Here is a 21,219-nt window from a genome sequence, read left to right on the forward strand (position 1 = left end):
TATTATACTAGCATACTATTCTGAACATTTTCAGAAGGTACTGCATTATTTCAGATGGTTTTCTTTCCTTCAGATCTCCCAGTCTTTGGTGTTCCTGATGTTGGCGACTCTCTTCAGTGCTCTCACTGGCCTTCCCTGGAGCCTCTACAGCACTTTTGTTATTGAGGAGAAGCATGGATTCAACCAGCAGGTAGATAAAGGCTTGCTTATATATATTTTCTGTCATAGCTGGAATAAAACTAATGGCAAGATGTACTGAAATGTCTCTATTGTCCCTACTTTATAGACAGTGGGTTTCTTCCTGAAAGACGCTCTCAAGAAGTTTGCTGTGACTCAGTGTATTTTGTTGCCAGTGACATCATTGCTCCTTTACATCATCAAGATCGGTGGTGATTACTTCTTCATCTATGCCTGGCTCTTCACACTCATCGTCTCCCTGGTCAGTTCTCCTGGCTTTTGCTGAATGTGTTATCTGTGAGAAAAATTAAAAGAGATTTGAACTGTCCTTCCCATTTTGCTCTACAGATTCTGGTGACTATCTACGCAGACTACATCGCCCCTCTGTTTGATAAATTCACTCCGCTGCCAGATGGAGAGTTGAAGAGTGAGATTGAGAGCATGTCAAAGTCCATCTACTTCCCCCTCACCAAGATCTATGTAGTGGAAGGTACAGCAAACTATACTCGTCTTTTCATTTGTATTACTTTCTATAGAACTATAAATGTATGTGAATATAATCACCCTTTTACTAATATATCTGTGCTCTTTTTTTTTTTTTCTAGGTTCAAAGAGATCTTCCCATAGTAATGCGTACTTCTATGGTTTCTTCAAAAACAAGCGCATTGTGCTATTCGACACTCTTTTGGAAGATTACTCTCCTTTAAATAAATCTGGAGAGAAAGAGCCAGGAACGGGAGAGGAGAATGAAGCAGCAGGCAATGAGAGCAAGTCCAAACCAAAGGTCAGAGGGTCAGAGCCAGAACACTAACAAATTAGATTAAACGTTTTATTTATTTTTTTACATTTTTTGTCTGTATTCAGATCAAGAAACAGGGCTGCAGTAACCCTGAGGTTCTGGCAGTTCTTGGACATGAACTGGGGCATTGGAAACTAGGCCATACAGTCAAGAACATTGTCATCAGCCAGGTGAGCTGCTATATCAGTAGTTTTGTTACTGCACATTTCTGCAATGTTGTCCAAGTAGAATCTTATCAGGTTGACAGTAGCTGATAATAAACATAACACACCGAAGGCACAGAACTTTAAGGGCGCGTGATCCGAAGACCAAAATTTGAGGATGTTAACGGCTCCCTGTTTCTTTACAGATGAACTCCTTCCTGTGTTTCTTCCTTTTTGCTGTCCTGATTGGTCGTAAAGAGCTCTTCATTGCATTTGGCTTTCATGACACCCAACCAACTCTTATCGGGCTGATGATCATCTTTCAGTTTATCTTCTCACCTTACAATGAGGTACATCTTGCATTTCTGTCCTTTCTTCTGTCTCTCTGAAAAATGCATGAGGATTTGTTTGCTAAGAATGCTTATTCTAACTTCTATGTGAATATCTTTGCTTAGAATTACATGCAGGACATTACAGTACGTTTGCAAATGACACGGTCAGTGTTTAGGGTAATCAAGTAGTGTATACAAGGTGTCGTATAGATATACTAGATTAAATCTAGGAGATTGGCATTTATTAAAAGTACAAAATATAATTTTGTAGCACTAGCTTGTCAGTAAAACTTGTCATGAGACAAAGAATTTTATCAAGACAAACTTTGAAGTACTTATTGTCTAAAATGGGTTCAGAAAAAAACAAAGTATTTATCACAAGTACATTTTAAAGAATAATTGATAAAGTTGGATTGTATAAAATGTAGTCTTTTTTTCCTCCAAGTAAATATCTGTACTTATTTTATCATTTGTTCAATCTGTATCTGCCTGCTGTTATGCTGATATGGTAATAAATGTAAAGAAATCTAAATACAACCCTTTTCTGGGTATTCAGATGTGTCTGATCCAATTCACCTTCTTTTTCCCCATTCAGCTGCTGTCGTTCTGTTTGACGGTGTTGAGCCGGAGGTTTGAATTTCAGGCAGATGCATTTGCGCGCAATATGGGCCGATCGTCTGAGCTGTACTCTGCTCTCATCAAGCTCAATAAGGACAACCTAGGCTTCCCTGTAGCAGATTGGCTCTTCTCTATGTGGCATTACTCCCATCCTCCCCTGCTGGAGCGGCTCCGAGCCCTCACTGGACCCAAGCAAGACTGACGGCTTTACAAGGGGGCGCCACTCACTCCCCCGAGAAAGGGTCTCTGTCGGCCTCTAATGGCCCTCTGATATCAATGCCTATTGCTCTCTCCTTCTCTCTCTTTTATTTCCATTCCTCTTCTTAAATATTTGGGTTTTGCCATTTGTTTGTTATCGTCTCCTGGAAAGAAGTCTAAATTGATTTAAGATGGCTTCAGATTATCAAGATGTTAATGATTTTTGAGTCTTTTGAAGTTGTTCTTGATATAGTTTTGATTGTTTTAATTTGTTTATACATTTTAACTGTGAATTACCCCCTCCGGTTCTTTAGATCCATGCATTTTTACTTTAATTTTGTGTCATCCGATTGAACCGTGAGAGAGGGGAGGTTAAACATCTCAGAGGGGCTTTTAGTAATGTATGAAACCAAGAGATTCTTACCAAGAGGTTTAATACTGAGTGCCAGCTGGTGTACTTTAATGTCTGGAACTGGAATGAAGACTGTCCAGAATATAGTGAAGTGAAAAGGATCAGATGACAGATGTTATGGACTACCCAATTAGACTTCTATTCTGAACTCACTTGGCTCAGTTAGGCCAATTAAAATGTCTATTTCAATTTGAGTTCTTTCAAACTTTTGAAATTATTTTGTACTTTTTTTTACCAATTAAAGGTGTTTGAACGTTTGTGTATATATTAATTTTTGTGAAATATAAGCAACATGCAAGGGCCAGGTTATAATATTTAATAAGTGGTTAGAAATGTTTGATTTAGTTAATTTTATTTCTGTGCCTGTATGTGCAAGATGTTGCTATGAGAATATGTGTAGAAAAATTATACTGTCACATTTTCCTCAGAGAATTGAAGCCCTTAATAGTAACAGCTCTACTAGCAGAAACTGCATTTATGAGGATTCTGTGAGTTTTCACATTAAGAATGTTACATTTGGCATGCAATCCTGTCAAAATGTTGAACTCTCACAGCTTTTAATGTGACTGATATGTAAATGGATTAATGTGGAGTAGAAGTGGCTTGAATAGTCCATAGAATGCCCACCTGTTGAAAATATGCCCTAAACCATAATAAATCCTTAGAGAGAGTTATATTGGCTGTATATGTTCAAACTTTCTCCACAAGGAATATGTCTTGTGACATATGGAATGTTTGGACTGGAAAGATTAACTTTTGTCACTATGAATAAAACGGATCACAACAGCTTTGCTTTAAGCTTGTTTATGTTTCCATTTAATCTTTCTTTTTTATCCGCAGGCTCTTTAATTGCTCTATTCACATCTTTTAGGGGTACAAAATTATCTAAGAGAAAAACATTTGTACATTTACATTGCAAATATGAATGTTGATTTACATAATTTTGTTTTTCAACAGAGATATTTGCTTTTTATTAATCTGCATAGAAAGATACATACAACTGCAATACAACATTAAACCCTGAGACTAATATTTTACAAATCTTAGCTTTTCTGATCATCCTTTTTTTTCTTCTTGCATTTATAACAGCATAGTTGTATATTAAAAGTGATATTGTCAATGTTTTCGAGTGGCTGTTAGGTCTTCAGAGATTTAAAACTCGTTAAAATATTTGGTTGGAGGCACGGTTTATTGTAGGTTATCAAGAATAAAAGATTATATACAAAATTTAATGTTCGGGGAATTAATACGTTTGTACGTAAGTGTTTGAATATTTTTGGTTACTCCGAATCACTCAGATGGTATTAATAAACTTCCTAATATAGTTTTCTAATGCCTTGTTTAAATTGTTTTCATTTTTTATTTGTATTTGATTTTTTTTTTTCATGCCAGAATGTCTTGCAGGTCAAAGGGGTTGAATATGTTTGATTGCAACTGTACATGCTTGCGAAGTTGCATAGACATATAGGGCAAGCCATTTTTGCTTAAATGATTCCAAGGGTCACTTGTAATTGCATTTTTACCAGCAATTGCATTATTACTAACAGCTGAATTAGAGAGCTCTCTAATAGGAATTGCGACGAGTAACGCTGGGAGTATTTTAGGCTAAAACGGCTTGCCAGTTGCTATATATATATATATATATATATATATGGGGGGCGTGTTAAGATGGCGGAGAGATAAGTCGAACTTTTTACAGGCTCTGATGTAATTGTGCAAAAGGCCGTCTATTCTTAGTCTACAGTTTTTCTTTATTTAAGATTATTTATTTACTCTGTTTTCTGTTACTACATTCGTGAGTTTTTTTGTTTATACGAGTCTATTCGCTTGTCTTTTTTGCTGCACTCGCTGAAGCGTTATGGCGGCGAAAACTGGAGAACATGCCTATGCTGGAATAGCTTCAGGTGAAGAAAGAGATGAACCTATCGATACGATGGAGATTGAAGTGTCGTCTGCTAAAGATGTTAGACAGAAGACTATGCCTCATACCCCTCTCAAAAGTCCTGGACCCAAAAGAGTGAAAGCAGTACAGGAAAAGGAAAGTGATGATATTTCCACTAGCGTTCTGTACGCCGCCATCAAAAGCCTCAGTCGTAAATTCGATGAAAATTCTGAATACATTCGTGCCTTTGAATTCCAACTGAAAGTGAACACTGATGCAATTGTCAAAATTTCCGAGTCTCTGGATGCCAATACGACGGCGTTGGAAGGTGTTAAGGAGGATGTGGTTAATTTGAAATCACAGGTAACTCACTTACAGAAGGAAAACGAAGTGTTGAAACAGAAATGTGTGGAGCATGACCGATACAAACGCAGGTGGTGTTTGAGGCTAAATGGAGTTCCAGAAAGAGAAGATGAGGATGTCAGAAGTGTCGTGATTGATATCTTGTCTCAGATTGTCCCTCACTCTCCAGAACAATTGCAGAATACTGTGGACACAGTTCATCGCCTTGGCAAAAAAGTGAAGGGTGCAAGACCGCGGCAAATCATCATTCAGTTTGGCATGAGATTTGTACGTGACATGGTTTGGAGAATGTCAAAGAATGCACCGGTCTGCATGGAGAAAAAAATTCGTTTTAGAGAGGATTTTTGCAAGGACGACCGGGAGGCTCATGCTCGTCTATGGCCTAAAGTTGAGGAGGCAAGAAAGAAAAACTTGAAAGCGTACCTTCGCGACGGATATGCAGTGATTAATGGTCAGAGAGTGACAGCTTAGTTAGTGGTGAATGAAGTGATGTGCTAGCTTTTGAGTTACTTTAAATCTGTGAGGAGAATAGGTTCAATTGGCACAGTTAGGCTATGTCGTATTCAGGATCATGCGATTGTATGGATCTAGGTATTTCATTTAGAATTCTATTCAAAGTTAATATCGAATATATTATTTGTACGTCATTCTTTAAGGCTTATTTTGAGTTCGGTTTTATCGGCCTTAAATGTGTTATTATATGCCTGTGTAAGAGGAACGATATTTGATCTTCTGCAAAATCTGTAGTTTTTTTTTTTCTTTCTTCTTCTTAATTCAAGTTTATGTCTTTTTCACTGTTCTCTCTAAATGTTCGAGGTATTAGGTGTAATGTTAAACGTAAGGCACTTTTTCTTTTTTGCAAGGAGCAAGTAAAAGTAAATTGTTTCTTTCTTCAAGAGACTCATTCAACTGATGTAGATGTAAGATTTTGGAAATCACAATGGGGTGGAGAGGCTTTATTCTCTCATGGAACTTCTCACTCAGCAGGGGTCGCTTTTTTGTTTAAACGGATGGACAGCAAAATTGTTGCAAGTTCAAGCGATAATGAGGGTCACTGGATTATGGTGGTTCTTGAATCAAATGAATGTAATTTAATTTTGATAAATGTTTATGGTTACACTAACAAGGCCGCTAATAAGTTGTTTTTTCAGAATATGGCTACAAAAATTGATGTCTGGAAGAACACATATTTTACAGATAAAATTATTATTGGAGGGGATTTTAACGCTGTTCCAGATGAATGGCAGGATAGATACCCCACTCCTTTCACCACTTTTTCCTATAACCCCCTGATTTATAATATATCTCAGTTTCTTGATTTAATTGATGTTTGGCGTGTACAGAACCCACATAAGAAACAATTTACATGGGGTTCCTTTTCAGGGCGCATTCAGCGTTCCAGGTTGGATTTTTGGTTGATAACTAGTAATCTTCTTTCTTCTACATTTGATTGTAATATTTCTCGTTCAGTTTTAACTGATCACAGTGCCATATCACTTTCTCTTAGGAGTAATGACAGCTCTACGTCTACAAGAACTCACTGGAAGTTTAATAATAATTTACTAAAATGTGAATCTTTTTGTAATTCTATTTTGTTAATGATTAATAATGTTAAAACCATGTCTGAATTAACCTCAATTGGCAAATGGGAATGGGTCAAATTTAATGTAAAAAAAATAGCGATTAAAGAAGGCAAACAAATTGCAAATGCTAGAAAATTTAGGCAGACAACAATTTTATCAAGACTAAATTATTTCAGTAATAAAGACATACTTAGTAAGAGTGAGGAAAAAGAACTTTATACTCTTCAATCAGAGTTAGATGATTTTTATACAGAAAAGGCTAAAGGAGCATTTATACGATCTAGAGCCAGGTGGATTGAGGAAGGGGAAAAAAATTCTTCATATTTCTTTAATCTAGAAAAACAAAAACAAGCTTTGAAAATTATTAATAGACTTAGTATTGATAATTGTATAAGCCAAGAAAAAACTCAAATTGATGACTACATATATTCCTTCTATAACGATTTATATAAATCTAAATTTTCTGAAAGCGATTGTGATCTCTTCTTCTCCTTTTTAAAAGATAGAGTTCCTATTATAGACTCTGATTTTAGAAATATGATGGAGGCTGACATTGAGATTTCAGAATTAGACACTGCTATAAAGCAAATGTCTAATGGAAAGTCGCCAGGTATTGATGGCATCACAGTAGAACTATATAAACACTTTTGGCACGAAATAAGAATTTTAGTTTTTGAAGCACTAAAGGAATGTATAGATAAAGCTGAATTATCTCCATCAATGAAGCACGGTTTAATTATTCTAGCTCCAAAGTTGAACAAAGATAAATTATTTTTAGACAATTGGAGACCAATAACTCTTTTATGTAATGATTTCAAACTGCTCTCTCATGTTTTTGCAAATAGATTAAAAAAGGGTATTGGTGAAATTATCAGTGAAACACAATCTGCTTTTATTAAAGGGAGAAGTATTCACAGTCATATTAGACTAGTTCTTGATATGCTTGATTATAATTTTTTAATTCCCCAGACAAGCTTACTTCTATTTCTAGATTTCTTCAAGGCATTTGATACCCTTGAACACTCCTTTTTGTTTAGATCCTTAGAAACTTTTGGTTTTGGCCCTATGTTTTGTAAAGTAATTTCCATGTTTTATAATGATATTTTTAGTAGTGTTTCTCTTAATGTTGGTTCATCACCCAAAATCCAAATTAAACGAGGAATTCGTCAGGGATGCCCTGTCTCACCATTACTTTTTAATCTTGCAGTTGAACTTATGTCTTTATTCATTAAAAACTTTGAAGATAGTATAGGCATAGATATTCTTGGTAGAACCTTTACTATAAGTCAATTTGCAGATGACACTCTTTTATTTCTTAAAAATAAAGAGGTACTTCCATTAGTTATTGAAAAAATTTCTGTTTTCTCAAAGGCATCAGGCCTGACTCTAAACTTTAAAAAATGTGAATTAATGGCAATCCATAATTGTAATTTAGACGTTATAGAGGGCATTCCAGTAAAAAAGGAGATTAAGTATTTAGGGGTTATGATTACAAATAATGTTGTTAATAGAGAACATTCAAATTTTAACTCTAAATTAGAAAGTATGAAAAAATCCTTAAATCATTGGTTATCTCGAGACCTATCTATACTGGGTAGAATTCTCTTAACTAAAACTGAGGGAATATCCAAACTTATCTACTTATCTCAAGCCTTGTATACTGCCCCTAGAGTAATTAAATCGGTGAATTCAATCTTATTTAAATTTATTTGGAAAAATAAAACGCATTATCTACGTAAATTTCATATGGTAAAAGAGTATGAACATGGAGGTTTGAGAGCCATTGACTTTGAATCTCTTCTTGGTACATTCAGAATAAAATGGTTGAAAGAGTGTTTAACAAAGTCACACTCGATATGGTACCATATTCCTAACCACATTTTTAAAAAAATTGGCGGCCTTGATTTTGTGTTGAGATGTGATCTCGACCCTTGTAAAATTCCTCTGAAGGTATCTAATTTTCATAAACAAGTACTGTTATTTTGGAAAATGATGTTTACCCATAACTTTTCACCTCACAACTCCACTCTTTGGAACAATAGGGTTGTAATTATTAATAGAAAATCTCTGTTTAAAAGTGATTGGTATAGCCAGGGTATTTTTTTTATTCATGATTTGTTAGATGATAATGGCTTTTTCTTATCTTATATTGATTTCATTAGTAAATACAAAGTTAAAATTACATTAAAAGGTTATAATAAGATATGCAATGCTATACCTACTGGATTGTTAAGAATAATCCAAAGTAGTTTTTTTGATCTTTTATCTAGACCAGTAGTTTCTCTCCCCTCTTTGAAAATATGTAATGTTGACCTCTTAGACTATAAGTGTAATAACAAACTTATTTATAAAGAACTTAAACGTATCATCACTGGTGATTATAAATGTTATTTTCTGGGAGATGTTGAAACCCCAGTAAGGGACAAAGCTTTTACCCGTTATATGGCTTACCCAGTTGCTCCAAAGGTCAAGGAGACTCATTATAAAATTATGTTTAGGATATATCCAGTTAGTGACTTTATACAAAAACGATTTCATTTCGATGTGGATCCTTGTGGTTTCTGCTCTTCTTTTCCTGAAACACTTGATCACCTTTTCTTTTACTGTGAGGTTTCTTCTAAATTTTGGTTTGATATACATAGCTGGTTGTCAGTAAAAATGGAGACAGTTTCTCCTATAACTCAGCAAGATGTGCTCTTTTTTAAATGTGATTTAAATTCATCCTTCTCTGATGTTGTGAATTTTGTTTTGTTGATGGGTAAATATCATATACATACTTGTAAATGGAAAAAATGTAAACCTTCCTTCAATATATTCTTATGTGAGTTTGTTAAAATGTTTCAGAGCTTAAAATGCCTCAAAAAACTTAATCGAAAATCGGAAAAGTTATGCTTCTCTTTGTCAAAATATCTATTATTTTAAAAACATTTTTAACTTCATTGACTACAATTTTGGTTTCATCCTTGCTCCTTGTTATTGTGTTTGTTTTATTTTATTTATTTATTTATTTATTTTTTATTTATTTATTTTTCTCCCTCTCTTCAATGTAAACTATGTGCTGGTCTATATGAAAGTGTCTTACATTGTTGGTTCCCTGTCTTGTTATGTACATTAAGCAATAAAAAAAAAAAAAAAAAAACAAAAAAAAAAAAAAAAAACAAAAAAAAAAAAAAAAAAAAAAAAAAATATATATATATATATATATATATATATATATATATATATATATATATATATACATACATATAGAACAATGTGAAATTCCTGTTTGCGGTTGTACTCTTGTCTGTCAGCGCACGTCAGCGCGCATTCAGCGGTTATGGACTGTACCATTGTCAGTTCCTGTAAAGAAATATAATGTATAAGCTTATTTTGTACAGTATTAAAAAAAAATAGAATAAACAAACTTTATTAATAACACCATAATACCATTGTATGTTAGTGTTTTTCCCCAGCGTTCACTTATTTTCCATAATAATGGTACGGTCCTGTTTTGAGCCAGTTACAGTGACAGGAGCGCACACTCATGTCACTACATGCATGATCGCCTGAAGAGAGAATGGCTAGATTTCTAAACCGTAATGTAAGGACTTTTTTGGCCACACAGATCAGGATGTCGTCCGACCAGGTAGATATTAATTTTTTGAACATTTTTGTCTTTCTTTAGCCTACGAATGTTAAAATATAATTATTTTACCTGTACCGCGCAATGCCAGTCTGTTACCAATGTATTTCGTCACACGTGTTTGTTTTTAAACACGTTATATGTTTTTTTAACGTACAGCGTCGATTACAAGTAGCTATCGACCGTTTTTACCTGTTTTTATAATATAGTCTATGGTTTTAACGCAATAACACAACTGGAGCGCTTTCAGTATGCCCTTGTGTTATGACCCCTCTGTTTACATTCAGGATAATTATCCATTCTTTGAGCTTGCAAACTTTTTGGAGCAGTAGAGTCAGCATATACTTTACACACACACACACACACACACACACACACACACACACACAAATATAGCTCAAAGAATGTATTAATTTCTGAAGGTCAATCAATGAACTAGTTACTATTTAGTAATAAACTATTCTATCTTGTGCAATTTCTCTCCCTCTGATGAAGCTAGGAGAACTGGGTAAAGGTGCTGGGAAAGGAGGTGGCGGTGGAGGTGCGGTGAGGGAGGCAGGAGGTGCCTTTGGCAAGAAACAAGCAGCTGAAGAGGAGATGTACTTCAAGTGAGTGGTTTTGCTTGAGCTCATTGTGAATTGTATCATACTAGATGTCTACTGCTGATATGGCTATTTTACGGTGGCCGAGAGAGCTCAAAGCGCTGCAACTTCAGAAAACACATGCAAATAGAAAAAGGACCAGCAAATCAAGAAAACATCTTTATCAATTTGACAACACACATGCTGCAAATGCTCACAATAATAATAAAAAAAAGAAATGCACTGCAAATAAATAAAGCACCTACAAATTAATTAAACAACTTCATCAATTTGACAACATGCGCACTGCAAATGGTCACAAGACAACCAAATAAAACATTTTTTTACGTGTATTTTTAAGTGGTTTATTTGGTTGTGTTGTGAGCATTTGCAGTGCACATGTTGTCAAATTGATGAAGATAGTTTCTTAATTTGCAGGTGTTTTTTTCTATTTGCAGTGTGTTGAGCTCTCTCGGCCAGCGTACTATTAGCAAAATAAGCCATCAATATTTGATTCTCCTATGTGCAGATTAAAAGCTCAAACAGTGTTGTATGCACTTTTTTACTTAAGAAGGTTTTATTTGGAGTTATTTAACAATTTGAAAGCTGCTTAAAAGTTTATTGCATGTCTTATTCCCCCCTCTATCACCCTCATAGGAAAAAAGAGCAAGAACAATTGGCTGCTCTAAGAAAACACCACCGGGAAGAAATCGACCACCACCAAAAGGAAATTGAGAGATTACAACAGGAAATCAGTCGCCATGAGGGCAAAATCAGAAAACTTAAACAAGACGACTGAGATCGGCGAATCGTTACATTACATTTCATAGACAAATATCCCACACATGTTTGAAATGTGATTAAATAATTATAGATGCTTTATTTTTATAAAGCATTTGTGATCTCTGCTCTCACGTATGAAAGCATGTTATTATACAGATATGGCTGGAACACTGAAAATATACATTTGTATTAAATCAGTACATTTTCTCCTCTTGACAATAAACATGAAATGGTGTCTCATATGAAATATGTTTTGGTATGAATAATGTTTACTGAACAAATATTCATTTAAGTACCAATAATAAATATAAGATACTTATAGTTTACACTTTATTTAGAGCAAACTGTACCAAATAAAATAATGTTCATCCCCTATTCCTGGAGGTCTCCTGCAATATATATTTTAGATCAGGGGTCTCCAAACTCGGTCCTGGAGGGCTGGTGTCCTGCAGACCTTATCAACACCTGCCTAAACATTCAAGTGTACCTAGTAAGATATAGATTTGCTGGTTCAGAGGTGTTTGATTAGGGTTTGAGTTAAACTCCGCAGGACATTGGCCCTCCAAGGCCAAGTTTGGTGACACCTGTTTTAGATATTTGTATTTCTGATAGACGCATATCATGTATTTATGCTAATGAGCCAGTTAGGCTTAGTTAGGTGTGTTAAATTATAGGAACATCCAAAACATGCAGTATTATTGGTCCTTTTTTAATTTTGCTCCATTTGAAGAGCCATTGTAGCACATATGCCATCCAGCTGATGGCAGTAGAAATAAATAATCGGATTACAAACGTCCTCTGAAGAGCAGAGAGTCTGTTGCGTCATTTCCGATGACGCGTGAAGCCCCGCCCACGCCCCTGTCTTTTAGATCGGGCGGCCCCGCGTGTCTTTCTTTTCCCACATCATGGCGGACCGGTTCAATAAGGTGCGTTCGAGCGGTGCGATTTATATTATGATATCTCGCTTTTATTTAGTGAGGAATGTACTATTTGAGGGATAATGTGTAGGTAACGTTACCTGAAGCTATATGCGTTATAGTGTTATTCCATTAGACCCGGTAGAGCTATTATTTTTGGGAGAGAAATGCGTGTGTAATCGCGCATGCTGTCTTGCTGGAAGTTACAGGCCTGTAGTGAGCGTAACACTCGTGGTTCTACTAAAACAGCACTTGAGTTGCTGTCCATACTCCGGTACTCCTAAAAACAAACTGCGTGTGTCCTCAGAACATGTTACGTTAATTAAGTAACGTTAGGGATTCATGAAATCGTTTAGGCCTAATTAAATAGACGCCCGTTTTACCGTAGTGGGCTGAATTACTGCACCTTTGAGCGAAGCTCACAGCCTGCTGTATTAACACGAAATTACCACAATGTTTAAAAAAATTGTTGATTGCGTTAAATTGATAACGCATGTCAGATGTGCTTCTTGTCGGTGACGAGTTCGCAACCACAGTTTAGTATTCGAGTTTAACGACCATGAGAATACTTTACGTGCACTACCATCTGAGACAAAAAGCAACGTTGTGATGAACGCATATGGAGTTATGAATTTAACCCCTACTAATAAGAGAAATGTGGTTTTATTTCTTAGGTTCTGATCCTTGATGGCAGAGGCCATCTACTCGGTCGTCTTGCCGCTATTGTGGCCAAGCAAGTGCTGCTGGGTAAGTTTATGCTTTTTAAGAGGTTAATGGTCTAGTGTTTAAAAAGCCATATCGCATAAATAAGAACAGTTCATCATTGTTTTGAATCAGTTAACATTAGGTGGAATGTTTTAAGAATTTTGACTTTTTTTTTTTATAATGTTCTCCTTACAGGCCACAAAATTGTGGTGGTGAGGTGTGAGGGTATCAACATCTCTGGCAACTTCTACCGCAACAAACGTAAGTTTGTTGACCACCTATAAGTATGTTGTGTTTTCAATGCACTGACTTTATGAATGTGAAACCATTGAAAATTGGTGGTAAACAAGATGTTTTGTTTGCACAGTGAAGTACTTGGCCTTCCTCCGCAAGAGGATGAACACCAACCCTTCCCGTGGACCGTATCACTTTAGAGCTCCCAGCAGAATCTTCTGGAGGACCGTAAGAGGTGAGATCTTTTTTTTTGTTTATTACACACTTTGCAGTGGTGACACTTTAAACAATGATGAATACCGTTATCCCGAATCTGACTCCAGTTTGATGATAGCAATCTACGGATCTGACTACTGAGTTTGAATGTCACAAATCATCAGTTATAATTTTCACCCTTTCAGCCGATGGGTAGATGATTGAATATTGACTTTTTATGGTATGCAGGTATGCTTCCACATAAAACCAAGAGGGGTCAGGCTGCTCTGGACAGGCTGAAGGTGTTTGATGGCATCCCTCCTCCTTATGACAAGGTAGCTTATTCTGACTTTACTTATTTCACAAATAAATACTGTCGATGATGACTATAAACCGCCTTGTTTGACTGTTGGCTGAGAACAAATTCTATTCAAAACTGAGACCTCTTTGCTTCTTGAGTTGAGAACTTGTCCTTTTTCTTGCATCTCATCTGCATCTGTGTTCCACAGAGAAAGCGTATGGTCGTCCCAGCTGCTCTCAAGATTGTGCGTCTGAAGCCAACACGCAGAGTGAGTCTTTGTGGAATTTTCTTCAATATTTGAAACTGCTTTTTGTCAGTGATGTTTTTCTACAATAATTATGAGTTTAACGACCATGAGTCCACTTCATGCACTACCAGCTGAGACAAAAAGCATCAGATTCCTTTTATCCTGCTTAAAACCTGTAGATTTCTGCATTGTTTTTGGTTTAAAAACATTGTATTTCTGATCTCTCGTTCATTGTAGTTTGCCGTGCTTGGACGTTTGGCCCATGAAGTTGGCTGGAAGTACCAGGCCATCACCGCCACTCTGGAGGAGAAGAGAAAGGAGAAGGCCAAGCTGCGCTACACAAAGAAGAAAGTTGAGATCAAGCTAACCAAGCAGGCTGAAAAGAATGTGGAGAGCAAGATTGCAAAATATACTGAAGTTCTTAAACAGTATGGTGTCCTTGTTTGAGCTGTCCATGCAGTCAGTCAAAATAAATGTTTATAGAAACTATTGTCTTGAGTTGGTTGTTTCATTGGATTAACAATCTAGAAGTGCTGTTTTTTTTCTATAAATTGGTGTCATGATTAAATATTTGTGGCTCCTTTATATAAGATATTTGTATTCAATGATTTTTTTATTTTATTTTTTAAAGATCAATTCCTTTGAAAATGGTTCAGTATTTACTCAAATTCTGTTCTTCTAAAAGTTGATACAACATCCATGTTGAGTATTTGGTTTATTTACACCAGAGGTGCCCAAACTCTCTTCTGGAGGGCTGCTGTCCTGCAGTTTAGATCCATCTTCAGTTAGACACCTGAACCAGCTGATCAAGCTCTTACTAGGCATACTAGAAACCTCGAGGCAGGTTGGAGCTAAACTCTGCAGGACCTCGGCCCTCCAGGACTGAGTTTGGGCATTACTATGCATGTGTATACTATAAAAAATATTTAATGCCTATGATGAATGCGCTAGTTCATAATATCACCTCTCTATTTGTGTTGTATGTTTGTGCATTGTAACTAAAAAGGTTTTTATTTTTACGCTGTCACGACTAGTTGAACAATGTTTCTATTACTTAATTTTAAAATCTTTTCAGTCAGGGGAAAACTTCTGGAGCATTTGTGCCCCTCGAGGACATTAGAAAGCTATGAAAGGATATTTTAAAAGCCTGACAGAAAATCTAGCTCTAAATTAGTATTGGTAATGACATGAGCGTCAACAAATTACTAGGTATTTCCGTGTAGTGGGTCTTTTATTTTGACACTGGGTTCTGTCGTGAATTCACGTGACGGCGACTTTCAGACGGAAACATGGCTTTTCTTACAGAGGATCAGTTCACTGCTTTACAGCTGCTTTTAAAGGTATGCAATATAATACATTATCAGTTACTTATCCATATAGATTGTGTAAATGTCCGTTAACTAGACTGAGCTTTAGTGTATTCTGTCATTATTTACTCTTCATTCAGGCTCCGTCTAAAGATGCAGTTCGGCAGATCTGCACAGAGAGTTACCCAGCCGGAGCCTCCAAGTGTCAGTCTACAGTAGAAAAAACTGCGAATGCTCTCTCTGTGTCCAATAGTGAAGCGATGCAGGTGGGTTCGTGTCATTTAGTCTATTTGATTACAAATATTCCAGCTCCGAGACAACAGTAAACAGCTCTGTTTGTTTACAATTGTTATCGGTTGTATTTTCAAGAAGTGTACAATAATCAAAGTGTATGTGTGTTTTATCTTACTCAATTAGTTATCTATTCAACATATTTACTGGTCATGAATTTAACCTAACTCAAAAGTAAATTTTAGTCACAAATGTTACTGATGGTGGGATTGAATGGATTAATGTTAATGTAAAGCATACAAATTCATTTAAATGTTGCTTGTGCTAATATTTCCTTTATTTTTATTAATCTACAGTTGCTGACAGCTTTTCACATGCTCTCGCATCATGTTGTGTACCAGAATTTAACCTCTCCAGAACAGATCTTGCCAATTTTCCCAGAATCATTCCACTCGAACCTGAAGAATCTGATCACCAAAATTCTTTTGGAAAACAGGTGGATGTATCTGTAATATTTTTACAGAAATCTGCTTGAGTAATTTACCCTGCTAACTCATTTTTGGTGTTAATATTTTTAGTGTCACATGGAGAAATGAAGCTTTGTCCAGTCAAAGTGAGTGAGATGATAATACAGTTCATCGTATCACAAGATGGTTGATGACATTTATTCTTTGCATCTGGTCCATAATGAAAGCATTTTGGTGCTGTGAAGTTATAACATATGTATTTTTTTTATAGTTTCACTGCCAAAGCTGGTGGATTTGGAGTGGCGAGTGGACATGAAAACGGCTTCAGACTCCTTGAGTCGTATGGCTGTGCCAACTTGTCTGTTGCAAATGAAAGTAAGATACAGCCATATTATATGATGTAATTTACATTTATGCTAATCAGATATGTATAAAGATAGTTATCTGTAATAAGAATAAAATATTGTTTTTTTCAACTGATATTAAATATTTTATTCAAGATTTAAAGTAATGTTTTAATACAACTTCAAAATCACTCTCACAACTCTGTTTATGTGTAGCTCCAGGACACTCCTTGCATTAGCGGCGGTCCAAGTGAGTCCACAGTTACAATGGAGCTGAGCAAAGAGACACTGGACACCATGATAGACGGTTTGGGTCGCATCAGGGACCAGCTGAGTACAGTGGCAAGGAAGTAGATCTGAATAAAAGATGTTGCCCGGACACCTGTCTGTGGACATACAGACTGATGGACATGGGAAAGATGTCAAAACAAAACAAAATGGACGTAAAATAAAAAAAGAAATGTATACTAGGTTAACTGATTCAGTATGTAAATGAGTTTGCTCGTTTTGATTTGTGGTTTGTTTTTCATTTATTAAACATTGTTATATGAAAATTGTCCCTACTAGACATTTTTCCATTGCAAAACTACTTTTTATGGTCATGGAAAATATTCACAGCAATAAACTGAACAAAATCCTTATCATGTTTCTTTGTTTAATAAATTTACTCGATGAACCTGCTATGTTCTTTTACTTTACTTGCACGACATACCGCTGGGGGCTAATAGCTTGAGTGGGTTCGCATATATGTGAAAGGTTGGTGTGTTTTTAGCATATTTACCACCGAGGTACATTAAATACTGTTTCTGTTACATGTGAGTTAAAAGAGATGATCTAGTCTACAACATGGGAAGTCATTCTCGGTGTTATCTGACAACTGTGTGCATGGCCATGAGAGGCGCTGTATACTTAATAGCTTCCCTGAAAGTGAGAAATGTGACAAAATAAAAGTGTAGGGTGGCAATACCACAAAACCCTTTACAATATTGTTTTTGAAATGAAGACTAGGCTGAAGTCTTTAAATACGATAAATAAAATGTAAATAAAAACAAGTGGGGACAATAAAAAATAAGTAACTAAATAATAAGAGCGAAAAATTAATTGAAACAGCAAGACACTTAGAAAAATTACATTGTGTTAAGAATATTGCTTGATGTCAAAGTTTCATACGTTAAGACATTAAGAAAGTCAGGAACAGGAGGTTTTAATTTTGACACGCGGGTGAACCGGAAGAGCAAATTAGTGTTTACAGTCGCATGCCGCTTGTATTTATTGTGTTATTTTTATAAAAACTGACTATAAGATTCAACCCGCAATTAAATCCATAGAAAAAGAAGAAGAAAGTGACTATAACGCTCTCGTGGTGATGATGAGACGGCTGTACTGCACTGCAGGAGCGGGGATGGAGGAGCTGCTGGCCGAGGAGCTACCAGCACAAACTCTGCGCCACTCAAGTACGTTATACGGGCATTTTATTGAGGTTATTCATTATTTCACACCAAGAATGAAATGCAGAAGTAAATAACTAGATAATTTACTGTAAAAGATGTTCTGCATGTGTATTTTCATCCACCTGTTATATCTCAACTTTCCCATGATGATGTGTTATTTGTGTTTTTGTCATGTGCTTTGTTTGTGTCAGGTGAGCAGATTCCAGGTAGAGTTTTTTTCTGCAGCAATGCTGATCTACAAACCGTGACACAACTCAAGTCTGCAGAGAGGCTGTTTATCCTCCTACGCAAATCCGAAGCCCTCTCACTCCCCAACAACCCAGGTGTGAATCAAGGAGAATTCACTGTTCTGATTGGTTTAAAACAGGTGACATAGTAAAGAGAAAAAAAAAACCCAGCAACTTTATTTAGTGTACAAAAATCTACTTGTGCAAATAATCACTGCCCATTGCTGTCATGAAAACATTTTAGTGAATGTACTGTGAAACCTTCGATTAAGTCTTATTTGTTTAATGGAAATCACACTTCATTCAGCAGGTTGTGAGAGACTTTCAGTAGATCATTTGCCCTATTTACTGTAGGCATTCAAGAGATCAGAACCAGTGTACTACATTATTCTGACATGCAGCCCATTTTACTGACTGATCTTCCCTTTTCTTCTTTTAATAGCAAAGGCAGCCTGCTGTTATAAAGCAGAGAGTTGTGGGAGATCCAGACATTTGGAGGCAGACCTTCTTAACCTGGACAGCCCTGCAACAAGAGCTTTCAGAAGCAGCAAGCAGCGTGGACAGAAGAGAAAGAGAGAGGATGAAGAAGAGTGTATGAACACACCATCCTTCAGAGTGAGCTGCCGATGTAGTGGAGTCATTGCCCGCTCTTATACCTCTCAGGTGTTTATTTTGTAATATTTTTCATGGTATGTTTTAATGTGCTCTGTATAATGCAATCTTAAAATGCAGTCTAATTTAAACCTTGTAATAAACAGACATCATAAAGGATTTAAGCTAATTTTTACATGCAAATTGTTATGCAATATCAATGATATCAATTATAAAATGTAAAAACAAATGCTAAAAATAAGCATTTTCGTCAGTGGTCTCAAATTTGATTATATATTGATGAAAATATTAATCCATTTATAATCCTGACTTATTCAGCTTCTGTGTGTATGTGTAGAGACTGAGTCGTATCATTGGGATGGCCATCAAAGAAGATCTTGGGTGGAAGGTGGACCTAAGAGATCCTGTTTTTGAGGTATGCACACTTACAAAATAAAATATAAAACACAATAAGTGCATAAACACACTGAACCATGGCATTCAAATGTTTATGCATAAATGCATGCAAACAAATACTACATATGCCACTAATATGTTTACAATTACTTTAGCTGTGGTGGTTTAAATGCTACTATTTTGGTTGTCTCTTTGTTTAACTAGGTAAATGTGTATTTAAGCGATGACCACTGCATTGTAGGCATCCCTCTCTTGAAGTAAGTAACTGCCCATATAACATTTGGAAGTCTGTCAATTTAAAATCTAATGCAGTGTGTGGTTTCTTCAGGCATCCTCTGTCTAGTCGATCTTATATGAAACACAACGGGTTTACGTTCTACGATAGCCTGGGCCATGAGCTCTCTTTGCCCTAAAAAGGTGAGGTCTAGAATGAACTTGTAGTAGGCAAATGCGCACATACACAGTAGAATCATTAAATCAGCAGCATTAGCACAGTAATCTCTAGTTCCTTAGAGTGAAGTGGAAATGTGTTCATACCTGACAAGTCCTTATCTTGACTAGCATATTAAGAATATACATTACCATTCAAAAGCTCAAAACACTTGTGCTGCTTTATATTTTTTGTGGAAACAATGATACATTTTGATGAAAGGAAACTTCAAAAGAACAGAGTTTTATTTGAAAAATAAATCTTTTGTAACATGAATATCTCTTTAGTGTTGAATCGATTTGTTGAATTAAAGCTATGAAACTTTAGCATTTCATAGTTTCTGTGCTCTTCTCTCTCACTCTCTCTCCACAGCTGAATGATTGTGTGATTTTAGACCCAATGTGTGGAGTTGGTGCTGTGTTGTTAGAAGCAGCTCAGGAGTATTCAGTATGTAAACACAAATCACATACTCTAAATATCACATGCAAATTCTCACACACACCATTCACATCTGACTAACTTTATACATTGTGTTTGGCTTCAGAATGCTGTATTTCTAGGCATGGATACAGACTTGTTGCAGTTGCAAAAAGCTGCAGATAACGTCAATCATCTGAATGGAAGGAAGAGTGCAGCTACTTCAGTCTTCTGCCATGGGTTTGGACAAATTCTCTCCCCTTTTATCATCTCTGACCCTGTTTAGCCTACTTAAATTTGTGTCGGCTTTCAGGTGTTCTGTGCACATGTAAACAGTAATAAAATCAGCTGTAAACAGGTTTGAAAACATTTTGTGATCAGTTCAGAAATTTGTGTGACTATATTGTTAATGTTCATGCTATTGCATCCTGATGCCGTCTGGATAACAGGAAAGCACCGCCTAGCTGCACTAAAACTAGAGCTTTAAAGGAGTAGCTCATCCAAAAGGGATTATTTGATGAAAATTTTACCCACCTCCAGGCCATCCAAGATGTATGTAAGTTTCTTTATTAATCAGAACAGATTTGGAGAAATGTAGCATTACATCACTTGGTCACCGACGCTTCCTCTGCAGTGAATGGGTGGAGTCAGAATAAGAGTCCAAACAGCTGATAAAAAACATCACAATAATCCACCAGTAATCCACACAACTCTAGTCCATCAGTTTATGTCTGGTGAAGTGAAAAGCTGTGTATTTCTAAGAAACAAATCCGTCATTAAGGAGCATTATTTTAATCCTTCGCTTCTGGCCGAAACACCAGTCCATAATCCTTAGTAATGCCTCCCCCAGTGAAAATACATCCTCTGGTGTTCTCTCACATCAAAATCCACCTTCATATTCATTTAGAATGGTTCTGTATTGTTTGACTTGTAAACAGTGCTTGATCTGTATTTCTCTCTTAATTCAGACAATATGTGAACTTGGACTACCATAAATGTATCAAAACTTAATTTTTGATTAGTAATATACATTGCTAAGAATTCATTTAGACAACTTCAAAGGTGATTTTCTCAGTATTTGATTTTTTTGCTCACTCAGATTCCAGATTTTCAATAGTTGTATCTCAGCCAAACATTGTCCGATCCTAATAAACCATACATCAATGGAAAACTTATTTATTTGAAAAATTTACGTTTTAAGACTGGTTTTGTGGTCCAGGGTCACATATGACTTTTTCCCTG

At 36.0% G+C, this 21,219-nt stretch overlaps 4 protein-coding genes, 3 non-coding genes and 1 pseudogene across 8 annotated transcripts in view; all 8 read left to right on the forward strand.

Moving 5' to 3' along the window:
• Window positions 1-3,477, forward strand: part of LOC113117385 (CAAX prenyl protease 1 homolog) — a 4,749-nt gene extending 1,272 nt beyond the window's left edge. Inside the window, exons 4-10 of the mRNA XM_026286012.1 lie at window positions 74-190; window positions 287-439; window positions 526-667; window positions 783-961; window positions 1,042-1,146; window positions 1,326-1,469; window positions 2,047-3,477. Of these exons, the coding sequence (XP_026141797.1) occupies window positions 74-190; window positions 287-439; window positions 526-667; window positions 783-961; window positions 1,042-1,146; window positions 1,326-1,469; window positions 2,047-2,271 (1,065 nt within the window). The 3' untranslated portion in view covers window positions 2,272-3,477. The remainder of the gene's footprint in view (window positions 1-73; window positions 191-286; window positions 440-525; window positions 668-782; window positions 962-1,041; window positions 1,147-1,325; window positions 1,470-2,046) is intronic.
• Window positions 3,478-9,987: 6,510 nt separating this feature from the next.
• Window positions 9,988-11,745, forward strand: LOC113117387 (ATPase inhibitor B, mitochondrial-like). The gene is made up of 3 exons (XM_026286014.1): window positions 9,988-10,135; window positions 10,628-10,740; window positions 11,371-11,745. Exons 1-3 carry the CDS (start codon window positions 10,067-10,069, stop codon window positions 11,510-11,512), a joined length of 324 nt encoding a protein of 107 aa, XP_026141799.1. The 5' UTR covers window positions 9,988-10,066; the 3' UTR covers window positions 11,513-11,745.
• A 589-nt stretch (window positions 11,746-12,334) lies between these two features.
• On the forward strand, window positions 12,335-14,585 carry LOC113117388 (60S ribosomal protein L13a). Of its 2 annotated transcripts, XM_026286016.1 has the most exons (7): window positions 12,335-12,422; window positions 13,088-13,160; window positions 13,314-13,379; window positions 13,486-13,587; window positions 13,797-13,882; window positions 14,057-14,116; window positions 14,333-14,585. In XM_026286016.1, exons 1-7 carry the CDS (start codon window positions 12,402-12,404, stop codon window positions 14,540-14,542), a joined length of 618 nt encoding a protein of 205 aa, XP_026141801.1. In that variant the 5' UTR covers window positions 12,335-12,401; the 3' UTR covers window positions 14,543-14,585. The 2 variants fall into 2 exon arrangements, with proteins under 2 accessions (XP_026141801.1, XP_026141802.1); XM_026286017.1 differs by lacking the exon at window positions 12,335-12,422 and having other exon boundaries at window positions 13,082-13,160; window positions 13,314-13,402.
• Window positions 12,922-13,009, forward strand: LOC113117965 (small nucleolar RNA Z195/SNORD33/SNORD32 family). The gene has a single exon (XR_003294262.1). It is a non-coding gene; the product is annotated as a small nucleolar RNA Z195/SNORD33/SNORD32 family (small nucleolar RNA).
• On the forward strand, window positions 13,637-13,712 carry LOC113117970 (small nucleolar RNA SNORD50). Its single transcript, XR_003294266.1, has one exon. It is a non-coding gene; the product is annotated as a small nucleolar RNA SNORD50 (small nucleolar RNA).
• Window positions 14,158-14,236, forward strand: LOC113117968 (small nucleolar RNA Z195/SNORD33/SNORD32 family). Its single transcript, XR_003294264.1, has one exon. It is a non-coding gene; the product is annotated as a small nucleolar RNA Z195/SNORD33/SNORD32 family (small nucleolar RNA).
• A 734-nt stretch (window positions 14,586-15,319) lies between the features above and the next one.
• LOC113117389 (COMM domain-containing protein 9) lies at window positions 15,320-17,120 on the forward strand. The gene is made up of 6 exons (XM_026286018.1): window positions 15,320-15,435; window positions 15,543-15,668; window positions 15,990-16,129; window positions 16,212-16,246; window positions 16,372-16,475; window positions 16,661-17,120. The coding sequence occupies exons 1-6, from the start codon at window positions 15,385-15,387 to the stop codon at window positions 16,796-16,798; spliced, it is 594 nt and encodes a 197-aa protein (XP_026141803.1). The 5' UTR covers window positions 15,320-15,384; the 3' UTR covers window positions 16,799-17,120.
• Window positions 17,121-17,676: 556 nt separating this feature from the next.
• LOC113117914 (THUMP domain-containing protein 2-like) lies at window positions 17,677-20,498 on the forward strand (annotated as a pseudogene).
• Window positions 20,499-21,219: the final 721 nt, after the last annotated feature.

This window comes from Carassius auratus, chromosome 17, assembly GCF_003368295.1.
Source record: "Carassius auratus strain Wakin chromosome 17, ASM336829v1, whole genome shotgun sequence".
Lineage (NCBI taxonomy): Eukaryota > Metazoa > Chordata > Actinopteri > Cypriniformes > Cyprinidae > Carassius > Carassius auratus.

What these genes read in the sequence shown, in the direction of transcription:
- LOC113117387 (XM_026286014.1), top strand. Translation starts at nt 10,067, where the DNA reads ATGGCTAGATTTCTAAACCGTAATGTAAGGACTTTTTTGGCCACACAG. An exon ending in TCAGGATGTCGTCCGACCAG is followed by an intron (nt 10,136 to 10,627) that starts GTAGATATTAAT and finishes CCTCTGATGAAG; the next exon opens with CTAGGAGAACTGGGTAAAGG. An exon ending in GAAGAGGAGATGTACTTCAA is followed by an intron (nt 10,741 to 11,370) that starts GTGAGTGGTTTT and finishes TCACCCTCATAG; the next exon opens with GAAAAAAGAGCAAGAACAAT.
- LOC113117388 (XM_026286016.1), top strand. Translation starts at nt 12,402, where the DNA reads ATGGCGGACCGGTTCAATAAG. An exon ending in TGGCGGACCGGTTCAATAAG is followed by an intron (nt 12,423 to 13,087) that starts GTGCGTTCGAGC and finishes TTTATTTCTTAG; the next exon opens with GTTCTGATCCTTGATGGCAG. An exon ending in GGCCAAGCAAGTGCTGCTGG is followed by an intron (nt 13,161 to 13,313) that starts GTAAGTTTATGC and finishes TTCTCCTTACAG; the next exon opens with GCCACAAAATTGTGGTGGTG.
- LOC113117389 (XM_026286018.1), top strand. Translation starts at nt 15,385, where the DNA reads ATGGCTTTTCTTACAGAGGATCAGTTCACTGCTTTACAGCTGCTTTTA. An exon ending in TGAAGCTTTGTCCAGTCAAA is followed by an intron (nt 16,247 to 16,371) that starts GTGAGTGAGATG and finishes TTTTTTTTATAG; the next exon opens with TTTCACTGCCAAAGCTGGTG. An exon ending in CTTGTCTGTTGCAAATGAAA is followed by an intron (nt 16,476 to 16,660) that starts GTAAGATACAGC and finishes GTTTATGTGTAG; the next exon opens with CTCCAGGACACTCCTTGCAT.